The sequence below is a fragment of the Notamacropus eugenii genome, chromosome 1 (assembly GCF_028372415.1).
Source record: "Notamacropus eugenii isolate mMacEug1 chromosome 1, mMacEug1.pri_v2, whole genome shotgun sequence".
In the NCBI taxonomy this organism is placed as follows: Eukaryota; Metazoa; Chordata; class Mammalia; order Diprotodontia; family Macropodidae; genus Notamacropus; species Notamacropus eugenii.
The window spans coordinates 345967600-345984122 of NC_092872.1; the positions used below are offsets into that span (position 1 = coordinate 345967600).

General features: G+C 41.8%; 1 protein-coding gene across 1 annotated transcript in view; it reads right to left on the reverse strand.

The window, feature by feature from the left end:
- Positions 1-10273, reverse strand: part of PLD4 (phospholipase D family member 4) — a 31625-nt gene extending 21352 nt beyond the window's left edge. Inside the window, exon 1 of the mRNA XM_072630046.1 lies at positions 9800-10273. Coding sequence (XP_072486147.1) covers positions 9800-9835 — 36 coding nt within the window. The 5' untranslated portion in view covers positions 9836-10273. The remainder of the gene's footprint in view (positions 1-9799) is intronic.
- Positions 10274-16523: the final 6250 nt, after the last annotated feature.

Sequence of the window (16523 nt, forward strand, 5' to 3'; positions counted from 1 at the left end):
GTTGGGGGAGGAGGGAAATGTCAGTGTGGAATGTTACATACACTATCAGATATGACAGATGTGATTGATCTTCGTTAAATCTTTGTTACAAGAGGTGACCTTTTTGGTGGGAGAGGGAGACATATTTGGAAATGAAGGTGAAATAAGTGATAAATGAAAGATCTAAACAAAATAAGATTTTGTTGAAATAAAAACAAGAAACTACTTACAAACCAATGGAAACAGGCACTGAATGTGTTTTCCCCCAGACCCTTAGACGTGCTCACAAACTGCTTTCCATCCCCACTTCCCCCACACTGATCTCTCCTTCAGATTTCTCCTATCACTTTGCCTGGATCTCTCCTTGGCTGTGATGGCATTCTACCTTATTGCATACCTATCCTTTCTTCTCTCCTCCTTATTATACAGTAAGGACTGTCTTGAGGGCATACTGTGTATCTTTTTCTATAGCCTACCCCAAGCCGTGAACATGATGGGTGCTTAATAAATACTTTTTTAACTGAATTCAAGGGTAAGAATTACTGAGAACAACAAGATCCGCATTGTAGCTGGTCTTCTGAAACTCAGGGTAGGGAAGAGAGGGAGAGGGAAGTGGTTTGGTCATGAGTTGCCAACCCCAGCTTGATGGGGGAAAACTCTCATCTCTTGTAAAAAACCCTGGATTTAGAATCATATTCAAATTCTGTCTCTGAAACTTACAAGCTAATAGACCCTGAATGAATCACTTTCTATTTCTGAGTGTCAGTTTCCTGAGCTTTAAAATGGAGAGTACATTGGCATTCTCTGCCTCACAGTTAGTGTTGTAAGGAAAGTGTTTTTTCTGTGTTTGTCCATTCATCCGTCTTCTGTCTATCTGTTCCTACCATCCTGAAGTCTTTATCTACCACCTCTTTTAGAGTCCCACCTTGCAGGTTTCCAAAGGTATTTTTGTGTTGGATGGGAAACACACCTCCCAGGCCAGGGGTCTCTCTGTAGGGGAAGTATGGATGGCAGGAGATCTGAGTCAGTGAAACAAGGATGTGCAGACTTCCTTAGGGAAGGCCAATGTAAGACAGGACCCAGGGTCCAAGAGACGACCCAAGGGCTTACAAAGGGGGGCAGACCTTGAACTGCATAGCCCAGAAAATATCTCAGAAGGCAAATCAACTGGGTCACAGACTTCCTACATGTAAAGTGAGAGAATATGGCTAAATGACCTCCAAACTTCCCTCCAACTAGAAATTCAGCAAGCTTTATTTAATATTAATTATGATTAAGTACTTGCACAGTACAAGGCACAGTGTTGTGGATACAAAGACAAAAACAAAAAACAGTTGTTATAAATTTATCACAACCTATGATAAGCCAGTTGTGATGGCAAGCTAGACATGGGGAACTGAGGAAATGAGGAAACTATAGGGAACTAAACCTTCTTTTCCTCATCAAATTCCTGCTCAGTGGGGAGCTTTCCAAATCAGACCTGAGTTTCAGGTTTGGCTCTGCCATGAATTCACTAGGTGACCAAGGGCAAATTGCTTCCCTTCCCTGGGTCTCAGTTTCCTCATCTGCAAAATGAAAGAGTTGAACCAGATGATTACTAAAGGCCATCCTAGCTCTAAATCCTATAAACCAAAGCTCCTTCCAGTTCTGCCATTCTATGTTCTTGGATTCTATGATTTTAACCCAGATCAATCAATGTTCCCTTCTCTTCCCTTTAGGGTCCTTTAAGAATTCAGCCAGGAGAGGACTAATTGATTCTTTGCTATCATGCCTTCCCCTTGGCCCAGACATGAACATAGGAATACTCTGCAGGAGTCTCCAGTAGAAGATGAGGCTTCCAGATGTCTGTCCAGCCTGGCTAGCATTCACATTCCCCTCTCCCAGGGATTGCAAGGCATCTACCCTGTATGTGTGCCTAATGATTAATGAAACTCCTTACCTTGGGGCAGCCCCACAAAGCCATGCACAAATCTGGCTGCATAAAAATAGGAACCATAGCTCCCAGCCTCTACCTCACCTTTCATTTGGTATTTGAGGATCAGGAGACATACCTCAGGACTAAGGTTTGACCTGAACTCTAAGACAGAGATTTATACCATAGACGCCCTACAAGGACAGATGGGCTCAAACTCCTACTTGCCATTTTCAGAAGTATAAGGATTAAAAAGGGATCAAACTCCTCTCTTTCCCACAGCCTGGTTCATTTGATTCATAAGCTCCATTCTCAGACTATGGGGTTGCATGTTCTTGATCAGGAAATCTCAGTGTCCAGTTTCCAGTGTGGTCAGGGAGCCTTGAGTATTAGTGCAAGCAGTTCAAAGGACACTCCTATTACCTTTTACATTAGCATCTAATCATCACTGACTTTTATGCATGGCTTTAAGGTTCCAAAACATTTTATGTACACTTTATAATTTATACATTACCATGTTCTCATGTCATACCTGGGATATAGCCACTGACTTCTCCTATGCTCAAGAGTGGCCCTTTCCTTACTGAATGCAACGATATTTGAAAGACCATTCATGGGAAATGAGAGAGGTACCCTAACACTGGAAAAAGGCAAATGTCCAGATTTTCTTTAAATTGGGGAGGAAGGGAAAAGAACAGAGTTTACAAACTATAGGCCAGTAAACTTGACTTCAATTCCTAGGAAAATTCCAGAACAGATCATTAAAGAAATGATTGCAGAGTGTCTAGAAACAGTTAACCATGATCACAAAGAGCCAAGTTTGGCTTCACAAAGTATAGATCACGCCAGACTAACCTCATTTCCTTTTCTGACAGGACTACTAAATTGGTAGGCAAGGGAAATGTTGTCTATATATCTAGGTTTTGGCAAAACTTTTGATCAAGTGTTTCATATTGTTCTCATGGAAAAGATGGAGAGAAATTGATTAGACAGTAATATAATCATTGGTTTGAAAAATAATTGGATGGCTGGACTCAAAGAGAAGTTGTTAAAGGTTCCATGTCAATGTGGCAGGAAATCTCCAATGAAGTACTCTAGAGATCTATCCTGGGCCTAGTGCTTATAACATTTTCATCAATGATTTGCATAAAGGCCTAGAGGGGATGATCATCCAATTTGCAGGAGGCACAAAACTGGGATGAGTAGCTAACATACTAGATAACTCTCAGGATCCAAAAGGATCTTGATTGGCCAGAATCTAATAAGATAAAATTTAATAGGGATAAATGTAAAGTCTTATACTTGGGTACCAAAAAATCAACTCCACAACCACCAGCAATGGTTAGAGAGCAGCTTCTTTGAAAATCTCTTAGTGGACTACAAACTCAATATGAATCAGAAATGTGAAAAGGCTACCAAAGAACAACACAAAACTAGTGCAACTTTGGCCTGCATTAGGACAAGCATAGCTTTTCAAAGTAATAGGGTAATGAGTTCCATGGTACTCTGTCCTCAGAAAACCTCATCTAGAGTACTGGGTTCGGCTCTGGGAACTGTATCTCAAGAAGGACATTGATAAGCTGGCAAGTGTTCAGAGAAGGGTGACCAGAATGGTGCAAAAACTTTGGATCTGCATCATATGGGGATTTGTTGAAGGAACTGGCACTAACTAGCCCAGAGAAGAGATGATTAGGAGGGCAATCCAAGATGTATCAAAGTATTCAAGCAGCTCTCATGTGGAAAAGGACTTAGATTTGTTCCATCTGGCCACAAAGGGCAGAAATAGAAGTTACCAAGAAGCTAATTTTGGTTTGATGTCAAGAAAACCTTCCTGACAATCCAATAGTATCCAAATGTGGAATGGGCCATGATGAGAGGCGGTGGAATCTTCCCTCCTTGGAAGACTTCAAGAAAAATCCGGACAGGGCACCTAGGTGGCAGAATGGATAAAGCACTGGTCCTGAAGCCAGGAGGACCTGAATCCAAATCTGACCTCAGACATTTACTAGCTGTGTGACCCTGGACAAGTCATTTAGCCCCAATTGTCTCAAAAAAAAAATCTGGACTGTCTCTGGTTGGGTATGTGTGTGTGTGGAGGGGGGAGTCAGTCCTTTGGTTCATGTGTTGGAGCAGATCCATATTGACATCCCTCCCATCTCCCAAATACTGTCATTCTGTGACCATACTCATAACTGGCTTGGATACTGTCTTCAGACCCCAACAGATAATCTACCCCATGGTTGGTGAGCCATCTTTTCATCAATGATGAAATCAACCTGATACAGAAAAACCAGTGCTGATGATTTGTTCCGTAGCAAGTTCTGCATCCCCAGGGAGACTGTTGTAATGTGATTTCTGAGTAGGGAGATGGGACTAGAGCTGTCCAACTCTGAGAGTCTGTGACTCTGTGTACCTGATGGCACTTCTCCATGACACTGCCTTCTGTATGGATGGGTCTGTCTTGCTAGCAGCATGTCCTCTGAGTGTGTTTTCAAGTTGCCACCATAACCAAGACTGGAAAACATTCATTTAGTTTTCACTTCCTCATTTTATTTTTAAAATCACTTGCAGTTTTGTTGTGACTTTATGAGCCTAGTTTCACTATGGGGCCTCCTTGGTTCCTCCCTGTGTTCCCAGTTCCCTAGAACTCTAAGCCTGCACCACCTTGAATCCAGAGCAGACCCATCCAACCTGAGGCCCACTGATGATCTGATAGTGTGGTCCCACAGCTTGCGAAGGGCCTGGCTGAGCCTCGGCATTTCTGGCTCCAGGCTAGATCCAGAGTCAAAGTGCCAAAGTTCAGATCCTGCCTCCTGTACTTAGGACCTATGTGATCCTGTACAAGCCACTTCCCCTGTAGATTTTGCTTTTCGTCTACACACAAATTCTCTTGGAATAACAACAAAGATAACAACTAGCATTCATATAGTGCTTTAAGGTTTGCAGATCACTTTACATATATATTAACTCATTGGAGTGAACTTTCTAGAGGCTGCTCCAGCAGGAAGAGGGAAGGGACTGGACATTATGCTTCCAAACAGGACAAGGGAAAGTCTTGGCAATGGGTGGCCTGGGCCTAGGGGCCTTTGAAAGGGGGAAAAAGCAGGAGAAAAACAGAGACAGGGTGGGGAGAGGAGAGAGAAGAGAGGAGGGGGGGGAGAGAGAGAGAGAGAGAGCAGGTACCAAAAATAACATCCCAAGGGTCAAAAGGGATCAGATCCTTCTCACTCTTTAGCCCTGATTCACAGCTCACCTTTGTTCTCTCTTCTCAGAAAATCCCCCTTTATAACATGAACAAATCCTTATGCCCTACAAGCCAAAAAACAAATCAAAACAAACCAGAAGTCCCTTCCCATTCTCTCCTGTCTGGATAAGAGCAAAGATGGTAAGGGGCAGGTTCTAGCCTAGGAGCTGGGAGATTTTGGGCTCGCTCAAATGCCAGCTGTGCCACTTTCTCACTGTGTAACTGTGGGTAAGTCCCCTTGTCTAAATCTGCCTCTCTCTGACCCCAGGAGGGGTGGACTTACTGAACTCTGAGGCCAGCTCAGTCTGGCTCATGATCGTACAGCCTATCCCCACATTCCCTCCAGCTTAGGATTCTGGGTCCCATTTCAGACAATCTGTTTGCCCTCTCTGACATCCTCTCACTAGAATGTAAGCACTTCACAATAAAGGATTGTTTCGCACTTGGTGTTTGTGTTCTCAGCCCCTTGGCACATAGGAGGTATTTAATAAATGCTTGGTCATTGATCAATTCTCTCAGAGGTCATGCACATCCTGAGCCTGCCCTGCTCCTCCTCCCCAAGGCCTGGCCTTTCCCTTAGTGGCAGATGATGAATCAGCCTGCCAGCCATCTCCAAGGTTACAACCTCAGAGGTTGTCTCCGGGCTACCCCATGTCCCAGTCAACCTTCTCTGAGCCACTTTCAGTACCCCTCAACTGGGCTTCCTTTTCCCAGTCTATATCGCTCACTTCCCTAGAGGGACTCACTGCCCCTCCCAAGGGGTGCTTCATTTTCAAGACACATCCAAGAGAGACCAATGCTTCAGTGGGAGGGAGGTATAAGGAGGCAGAGTGGTACGATGGAAAAAAACACTGCTCTGGAGTCAGAAGTGGTTGTTCAGTGGTTTTTCAGTTGTCTCTGATTCTTCATGACCCCATTTGGGGGTTCTCTTGGCAAGAATGCTGGAGTGGCTTGCCGTTGGTTTCTCCAGCACATTTTACTGATGAGGAAACTGAGGCAAACAGGGTTAAGTGACTTGCCAGGTTAAGTGACTCTCTCTCTCTCTCTCTCTCTCTCTCTCTCTCTCTCTCTCTCTCTCTCTCTCTCTCATCATACCAGGTCACACACTTACTAAGTGTCCAAGGCTGAATTTGAATTCAGGAAGAAGAGTCTTCCTGAATCCATGTCTGGCACTCTATCCACTGCACTTTCTAGTTTCCCCAGGAGTCAGAAGACTTGTGTTCAAATCCTGACTCTGATATTTGCTGCCAGAGTGACTCAGGGCAAGTCACTTGCCCTCCTTGGACCTCAGTTTCCTCATCTGTAAAATAAGGGAATTACAGGAGATAACCTCTGAGGATCCTTCCATTTCTAGATCTCTGATTCCTGTGCTCCAAAGCAAAGGTGTTCATGGGGAAATTTCAGGCCCTCGGTCAGGACGGTGAGCCTCACCTTCATTCATTATCAGTTTCCCCATTAAAAAATGGACAGGATAGAGAAGATGGTGTTTTCTACTTCTGATGTTCTATGTTCTAAGCTCCATTTTGGCTGTAATTTTGTGTCCATTTGAAAAAATTTTCAATTTATTATTTTTTGTTACATTTTAAGTTTCAAACTCTTCCTCCCTCCCTACCTCACACTAGAGAAAGCCACCATTTGACCTAGATTTACAAATATATGTAAAACCATACTATGTCTTCTTCTATTTTTCAGTTCTTTCTCTGGAGGTAGAGAGCATCCTCCTTCATAGGCTCTTTCTAGTCAGTTTGACATTTCTAGTACTCAGAATAGCTTGGTTGTTCTTTGAACAATATTGGTGTTACTGTATTCAGTGTTCTCTTGGTCATGCTCACTTCACTTTTCCTTATTTCATGCAAGTGTTTCCATGTTTTTCTAAAACTGGCTCATCATTCATAATGATCAATTCTTTGTTAGAAAATATCCTAAAGTTCTACATGTTATATGTTGTTCTTTGTTGTAAATTTTTAATATAACTGAAAATATAGTTGAAAACCAACTCAGATGGTTTCCCTTGGTTGTATCCTGGTGGATCCTAATAAAGAAATGATGATTTCAATGATTTGTGGGAAATTATCTGAGAAGCAAGTAATACCACAGTTGTCTTTTCCCTGGACTATTATAGTAGCTTTCTAATGGGTCCTCCTGCCTCAGGTCTCTCCCCTCTCCAAACCACTCTACACACAGCTGCGAAAACAATGTTCTTAAAGCATAGGTCTGACCATGCTACTCTCCTGATCAATAAACTCCAATAGCTCCCTATTGCCTCTAGGATCAGATGCCAACTCCTCTGTTTGGCATTTAAATTCTTTCTCTCAAGCCCATCTTTCCACTCTTATTGTGTATTATTCTCCTTCATGGATTCTATATGCCAGCCAAATTGGCCTGGTTGCTGCTCTTCACACACAATTCATTTCCAGTTTCTGTACAAAGGCAAAGGCTGTCCCACTACCTGGAATATAGTCAGCTTACTAACATTTATTAGTCAATTAACTATTTACTAAGTACCTACTATGTGTCACTGGTACTCTGCAAAGTACAGCTCTTAGAATCTCTAGCTCCCTTGGAGGTGCTCAAACATCATCCACATGAGGCCTTTTCTGACCCATGTAGCTTAAGAGTTCTTAACCCGGGATCCACAGACCGCCCTCACCCCCCAACCAAGGGATCTGTGGCCAGATTTCAGGGATTTATGAACTTAGATGGGGAAAATGGCACCTCTTTATTTCCATATAATTGGTTTTTCTTTGTAATCCTATGTACTTTATTTTATGAATTTAAAAACATTATTTTGAGAAGGGGCACGTAGGCTTCACAAAGGAACCAAGACACACAAAAAGAGTCTAATGTAGTGCAAAGAGGATTAGACTGAGAGCCAGAGGAGTGGCAAATGAATCCTAGAATCTGTGTGGCTTCAGACAAACCACTTAATATCTACATTGGAAAAAGTGCTTAATATCTACATTGGAAAAAGGAAGACCTGAGTTCAAATCTAGCCTCAGACATGTACTGGCTGTGTGAGCCTGGGCAAGTCCCTTAACCTCTATCTTCCTCAGTTTCCTCATCTGTAAAGTGGGGATAATAAAGCACCTACTTCCCACGTTGTGTCATGGGTCAAATGAGATAAAATTTGCAGTGAGCTTTCTAAACCTTAAAGTGCTATATAAGTGCTAACTATTATTATTTATTATACCTGGGCCTCAGTTTCCTCATCAGTAAAATGAGAGGGTTGAACCACAAAGATCCCTTCCAGCGCTGAATCTGTGACCTCTGATCCCATCTTCTAATGTATCTTCTAGTTCTGACATCCATGTTCTGTGTTCCAAGGTCCTTCCCAGCCCTAACATTCTACATTCTATGATTCTACCAGCCTTAAAGTTATGCTCTGACATTCAATGAACCAATCAATAAACATTTATTAAGCACCAAACACTGTACTAAGGAGCAGGGATACAAAGAAAAGGGCCAAAGATAGTCTCTGTCCTCAAGGAGTTTATAATCCAATGGAGAAAGACAGCAAACCTATGTAAAGCAAGCTATAAACACGATAAATAGGAGATAATTAACAGAGGCACTAGAATTAAGAAGGGGTGGGAAATATTTCTAATAAAAGATGGAATTTTCATCAGGACTTAATGGAAGCAAGAGAGGTCAAGGCAGAGTGGAGGAGGGAGGACATTCCAGGCATGAAGAGCAGCCAGAGAAAATGTCTGGAGCTAAGAGATGGAGTCTTGTTCAATCCTGGATATAAGAGTATGTAGTGGGGAGTATAAAGTGTAAAATGACTGGAAAGGTAGAAGTGGGCTAAATTATGAAGAGCTTTGAATGCCAAACAGAACATACTGAATTTGATCTTGAAGGATTAGGGAACCACTGGAGTTTATTGAGTGGGAGGTTGGAGGGTGGAGGGTGGAATGGAGTGTGGCAGAATGGAGCATGGCTTAGGGTGGGGAGAGACTGAAAGCAGGCAGACCCACCAGCAAGCTGTTGCAGTACTCCAGATATGAGGTAATGAGGGCCTGCACCAGAGTGGTAGTAGTGTCAGAGGAGAGAGGGAGGGATATGCAAGAGATGGTGCGGTGCAACGGTGAAATCAGCAGACCTTGGCAACAGCTTGGACAGGGGCTGTGAGCAATAGTGAGGACTCAAGGGTGGCTCTTAGGTTTCCAGTCCAAGGGACTGGGAGGGTGGTATTGCCCTACAATAATAGGGAAGGTAGAAATCAGGGGGACAGTTTAGGGTTTAGATAACCAGTTCTGTTTTGGACATAACTGAGTTTCGGATATCTACTGCACATCAAGACATCTAAAAGACAGAGATGCAAGACTGGAGGTCAGGAGAGAGATTGGGGCAGGATATACAGATGTGAGAATTATCAGCATAGAGCTGGTAATTAAATTCTTTGTTTCTAGAATTTTTTTGAGACCCCTGCTTTGACCACAGGTCCCCTGGAACTAAAGGATAGTGAGAATGTCAATCATGGGGCTCTGACTCTGAATACTCCCCTTGTCTCGAAGGGGCCAGGATCTCTGGGAACATTGGAATACCAAGTCTCAGATGGATTAACTTCCTCAGAGAGATCACAGTTTGGGAATCTGCAGTTCTTTTCCCCACTGTCTTCAGGAGAGTAAGGCTCTCTCTAACCTCTACCTCCCACAGCTACTTACCTTTGAGGTCACTTGCATGGTCTTGTCCACCCCCATCTAGTCTCCGAAAGAATTGGAGTCAGAGGATGAGGATTTGAATCTCAGTTCGGCTCCTTCCTAGCTGTGTGACCTTGGCAAAATCAGTGTTAAGTCTCTGAGCTTTTGTTTCCTCTTCTGTAGGATGAAAGGGTTAGTTCAGAGGGACTCTAAGCGTCCTTCCGTCTCTGGATCTTGTGCTGCCAGGACTGCGGAGAGGCCAGTTCACAGACTCAGCTCCAATTCAAGGTCTCAGTCTTCCTCCTGTCTATCTCGGTAATATTTTACTTCCTCTTTCTGGATTGCTTCCTCTTTGCCCCTGGTCCCACAGAACCATCTGGGGCCCCAGCTTCAGATGATGAGGGTGGAGGGAGCAATATTTCTCAGGAGCCCAAGAATGTTCCAGAGTCCTCTTGTCTCAAAGGGGCATCTTCCTACCTCTGCCAACTTCAGGAAAACTTCAAAGTTGGGGGATGGGATGGGAAAGGGGAAGAGAGTTGTAAAGTATTGACCTCCTTCAAAACACAGACCCCAAATCAGCCTCCTCTAAGAATCTATCCCTAATAAACTCTCACAAATTCCTTGCAAGACCAAGCCTCTATTATCTTCAATAAGCAACCTCCTTCCTTAAGTAAGAACACTTCTTGATCCAATCAATCAGAACTGAGGGTAGCCAGCATCTATACACTTCCTAAAATCAGTCCACGCCACTTGCTTCACTTGCTTGGGTCCTGAGGAATTGTGCAAAAGGCAGGAACTATCTTAGAGTCATCTAGCAGCCCAGAGGCAACCAGAAAAAGGAGGAAGAGGAAGGATTTCTCTGTGACATGACTTCAGGCATCTCAGGGCAAATGAGCTGTGCCACAGAAATCCCTAAGGACTAAATGAAAATCCAAGAAAAGGTCAGATCTTTTCCCAACTTCCCCTTCCAGTGCCAAACACTGTGTGGACACTACATATAATATAATCTTATTTCTTTACCTAAACATTCCAAAAACCTGAATTTTGTCTTAACCACAAAAAGTCCAGAGGTTAACTAGAGAAAAATATAGATGTAAATTAAGACAGAGAGTCCAACCTTTGTCTAAATGTTAAAATTTTTCTTGGAATGACTTAGAGTTTCCTTAGGAGGTTTAGAGTGATTGCAATTTCTCCTCCAGGCTGCACTCCTGACTCTATGGACTTTCTCTGATTGTCTAAGTTTCTCCCAGAACCTTCATTTTAGGGAAAATAAGCAGGTCTTCATTCCTCCACAGGCTGGACTCTCCAGACATTCTCTACCACATCCCCCAATGAGTATCTCCTCTGCCCACTCTTCAGCTTCTTTTTGAGTTGTCTTCACTATTAGAATGTAAGTTTCTTTAGAGTGAGGTACACCAGTGTGCTGATAAATGTTTCACAGCCAGGTCTGGGAGGCCAAGGCGGGGGGGCGGTGTGGAAGAATGACACATTTTTAAGTTTAATCTTCATTATTAATATTTTCTTCGACATTTTAAATCTAGAGTTTAGACAATCAACAAAACAATAAACCAATCAATCATCAGGCTGGAAATTTAACAATCAGTACTCACAAGCCAGTCTGAGCTGGCTCCAGCACATACCTCGTAGGAACTGTCTTCCTTTACTTCACTTTAAGTGAATACAGGAAAAGGCCTTAGCCTAAAAGGGCCAAGGTCTCCCACTGCATCCTGGACCATTTCCAGTCATCCTGATGAATATCTAGCCACTGGATCCAGATGGCTCAGGAGGAGAAAGTGAGGTTCGTGACCTTGCACAGCCCTCCCTCACTCAAATCAAAATCATCTGCAAGTCATGTCATCATTTCCCTGATGTCATGATCCTCTTCAAAAACAAAGGACAAACACAACCTGTGAGTAGACCAAGCTGCTTGAATGGGGACCCAGCTAGTTGGCTAACTCAGCTCATCCCCTCCCTTTTCCTTTCCTCCTCCTCTCAAAGGAGAGTGGTGGTTAAGGAGTCCCCCAGACATCAGTACTTGAACCACAGTGTTCAATGTTGTTTGTTTGTTTGTTTGTTTTTAACAATGACTTGTATGATGGAGTAGATGGCATGCTTACTAAATTTATAGATGACACAAAGATGGGACGGACAATTATGTTCAAGGACAGAGCAAAAGTAATCCTGACAATATATAATAAGGTAATAAAGTAATAAGGTAAATATAATAAGGTAAATGAAGTAATCCTGATGAATATAATAAGGAATTTAATGGATAAAAAACATAAAGTCCTCCAGTTGTGTTCAAAAAATCAGTCATACGAGTCCAGATGGGAGAGGCATATGTTGATAACACTTGCTAAGCATTTATTAAATGACTACTATATACCAAGCACTGTGCTAAGAACTGGGGATGCAAAGACACACAGGGATCCTGTTTTGTGAGCTCTCATGGAGCTCACATTCTAACAGAGGAGACAATATAGAAACAATTATGTACAAACAAGCAAAATATAGGATTAGGTGGAAATAATCCACAGAGGGCAGGCTCTAGAATTGAGGGAGATGCGAAAAGACTTCCTGTAGAAGGTGAGATTTTAGCTGGGACTTGAGGGAAGCCAGGATGCAGAGATAAGGAGAAAGACTATTCCAGGTATGGGGAACTGCTATGAAATACTAGGGGAGATGGAGCATCTTGGAACAGGAAAGAGGCCAGGGGATCATAAAGTACATGGGAGGGAGAAGGGTAAGGAATAAGAAGAATGGAATGGCAGGAGGGTTATGAGGAGCCAAACAGGATTTTATATTTGACGTTGGTGGTGACAGGAAACCACCAGGGTTGAGTGAATAGTAGTGCGACAGTGTCAGATCTGTTCTCTAGGAAGATTATTTTGACAACCAAGTGAAGAATGTACTAGATTAAGGAGAAACCTGAGACACAGAAACCAAGCAAAAAGTTGATGAAAGTCTGCACCAATGGGGAATGCAGTGTCAGAGGAGAGAAGATGTACAGATGTTACAAAGGTAAAACTGATATGATTCAGCAACAGATTGGAACTGGGAAGTGAAAAACAGGAGGAGTTGAGGATGGTATCTAGTTTGAGAGCCTGGATTATTGGGAGGATAGGGGTACCTTTGATAGTAAGGGGGAAGGACTTGAGGGTAGAGATAATGAATTTGGTTTGGGGCATGTGAAGTGTGAAATGGCTATAGGACACCCAGTTTGTGAAGGTTCAATAGCCAGTTGAAGATGCAAAATTGGAGGTCACTAGAGAGATTAAGGCTGGACATACAACAGTTCTGGGAATCATCAGCTCAGAGATGAAAATTGAATCCATGAGAGCTGATATCACCAAGGGACATAGTATAAAAGAACAAGTAAGGAGGGCCAACAATAGAGCCTTAGAGAATACCCATGTCACTGGACATGACCCAGATCAATATCCAGCAAAGGAAACTGAGGAGGGGATAGCAGATGAATTGGGGGAGAACTAGGAAAATCTAGAGAGAAAGAAGGATCAAGGAAAAGAGGGTGTTTGACAATGTAAAAGGCTGCAAAGAGGTGAAGAAGGAGAAGATTGAGAAATGGCCACTAGATTTGGTTTTTAGAGAGCATTAGTTATTTTGGAGAGCATGATTTAAATTGAATGATGAGTTCAGAAGCCAAACGGTATAGTTAAAAAGAGAATGAGAAGCAAAGATTTAGAGGTAGTGATTGGAGACACCCTTCTCAAGGAGTTTAGCCATAGAAGGGAAGACAGAAATGCGACAAGAGTAGGGGAGATGGATGGATCAAGCTAGGGATTTTTGAGAATGGGGGGAGATATAGGCATGTATGTAGGCAGCAGAGAGACAGCCAGTAGACAGGGAGAAATTGAAAATAAACAAGAGTGAGCATAATCAATAGTTCATGAGAAAATGACGTGAGGATCTTAGTGAACCACAAGATGAATGCGTGTCAATAATGTGACATGGCAGCCAAAAAACCAAATATATTCTGAGGCTGCATTATAAGAGGAATAGTGTGAGGGCTCCATTGACCTATCATTTTGTTTCTTTGAAGACTGTGTTCTAAATATGCAATCCCCAAATCACTGGGGAAATGTATTAAAAGATGGGGTTTGGGGATCCAGAGAGGCCCTGGGGAGGATCTGTGCAATTTTCCAAATATGATCTCACCTGCTTTCTTCCTCCTCTACAATTCTAGGCTCAATGCAGTACCAGTCTTTGGTGCTTTCCTTTGATGTATGTATTGAATGGACTCAATGCTATTATGCTGTTGTGCTGATACTAGCTCATGCTACCACAGGTCTCAAACTGGGCAAAATAGATTTTTTTCCTTTTTAAAATTAAATATTTTATTAGAAATTGAACACTTTATAAATGCAAACAACTATACTTGCATAATGACACTTCATATTTAAATTAAGTGTTATCATACTTTTTAAAAAAGATTTTTCTCCCTTTAAATCCACATCAGGATTCTCTGTCCATTCATTCTCATTCACTTTTCCTCATATTACTGTAATTAGGCTTACTCTATCCTTTTGGTTTTGCTTTTATTTATTCTTCATTATTTCAGGATGTTTTTATAGATTTCTTTGTGATCTCAATTGTCCATTTTAATTATTTTATAGTGTTTAATTACATTAATGTACTGAAATTTATTTAACCATTCCTATGTTGTTGTTGTTCAGTCATTTTCAGTCATGTCTGATCCTTTGTGACCCCATTTGGGCAGAGATACTGGAGTAGTTTGTTATTTCCCTATCCAGCTCATTTTATAGAGGGAGAAACTGAGGCAAACAAGGTTAAGTGATTTGCACAAGGTCACACAGCTAGTGAGTGCTTGAGGCCAGATTTGAACTCAGGAAGATGAGTCTTCCTGACTCCAGTGCCAGCATTCTATCTATTTTGCCATCTACCTATTAGGAAAATACCTTCATTGACTGCTCTTTTTTGTTATTATTACATGTGTAAAGATATTGAGTCAAAGCATGATTGTGAGAACTTTATTACATTTTGCCAGACTGCTTTTCAAGTTTTCATTTCTACCAACAATGGATGAGTCCCTGCCAACATGGAGTTTTATTGTTTTTAATTATTTTTGCCAACTTGATGGGTGTGATATGGTACTTCAAAGCTGCTTTAATTTGTGTTGCTTTGACTATTTGTGAGGATGAACATTTTTAAAGCAACTATTAGCTGTGTTTTCTCATTTGAAGACGCTCTTCATATCATCAACCAAACTGGCTTTCTTGCAACTCATCACGTGGCGCTCTATCTCCAGCCTTCATGCCTTCCCCCTAACTTTCTCCAGGCTTGCAATGCATTTCCTCCTTACTTCTGTCTCTAAGAATTCCTACTTCCTTTCAAGTCTCACTTCAAGTACCAACTTCTACATAAAGGTCTTTCTGATCACTGCCCTCCAGGGACTAGTACCTTTCCCCTCCCAAATCAACTTATCTGACATAACTATTTTGTTTACACTTGGATGTACTTATGCGTGTATGTGTGTGTGTTTGGACTATTTTCATTTTTGTCTTCACATCTCCAGCACTTAACACAGTGTCTAGAAACAAAAATCATTGATACTTGCAAACAGAGCAATTTTAAAAGACTTAAGAATGTTGATTAATGCATGCTTATTGATCAATTGATTTGACCAACAATATGCATTTTTTACCTTATAGTATTTCCTGTACATATCATGAGTTGAATTCTATTTGGGCCTGGTATAAGACAGCCTCCATGATAGTGGTGAATGTCTTTGACAATCATACTGTTTCATACCATAGTTGATGTGCTTCACCCCAACTAGTTCATAGGAATCTAAAACCGGAGAAGAAACTGGAATGGTCCAAACCTAGCATGTGATGAGATGGCTACCAAAACTGAGCTCTCATGAAGTCACTTCTGTTCCAGGCCCCAGAGGAACCAACATATCATTAGGTTTCAGAAAACTTTTATTATTGCTCCCAAGCAGGGTCACACTGTTGAGCCTAGTGGTTTTCAATTTAATTTTAAAGATATCTTATTGATAATATTATATTTTGTTTTCACCTAACAAATACATTCATCTCAAAGATAGGAAGTTGGTGCTTTCAGAGGCAGTCTGTTCCCATGTTGGACAGCTCTGATAATTAAAGTGTTTTTCTTAAACTGAGCCCAAATCTGCGTAAGTTAACGTCAATTCAATTCTTCAAATTTATATTAAGCCCCTACTGTAAATGACATCTCTCTAACATTTGCCTTATTCTGTTGGAGAAGGAAATGGCAAACCACTCCAGTATCCTTGCCAAGAACATGGGCAATATGAAGCACATAGGTCAGAAAGGGATGGACATGAATGAAAAACAAGCTCTTATTGGGTTTTTCTAAACCAGCTGTGATCTGCATTAAGGAAGGAAATTACCAGGGAGCTTTTCCTAATATTAAAAGATTAAATCTGTTTCTTTGCAATTTTTACTCACTGCTCCTAGGTGTAGCCCCTCTGGGACCAAGTAGAATAGGTCTTTCTCCTCTTCCATATGATAACCTTTCAGGGACAGGCACTGTGCTAAGCACTGGGGACATAGATAAGAAAAAGAAAGAAAATACCTGTTCTCAAGGAACTTACAATTTAATAAGGGAAGATAATATATAAAAGAAAGCAGAGGGGAGCAGGGCCCCAGAGGGTATCTACTGCTGAGTGGGAACCAAACATAGCAGTTGATGGGAAACCAAGTTACTTGGGGAAATCTGACCTTTT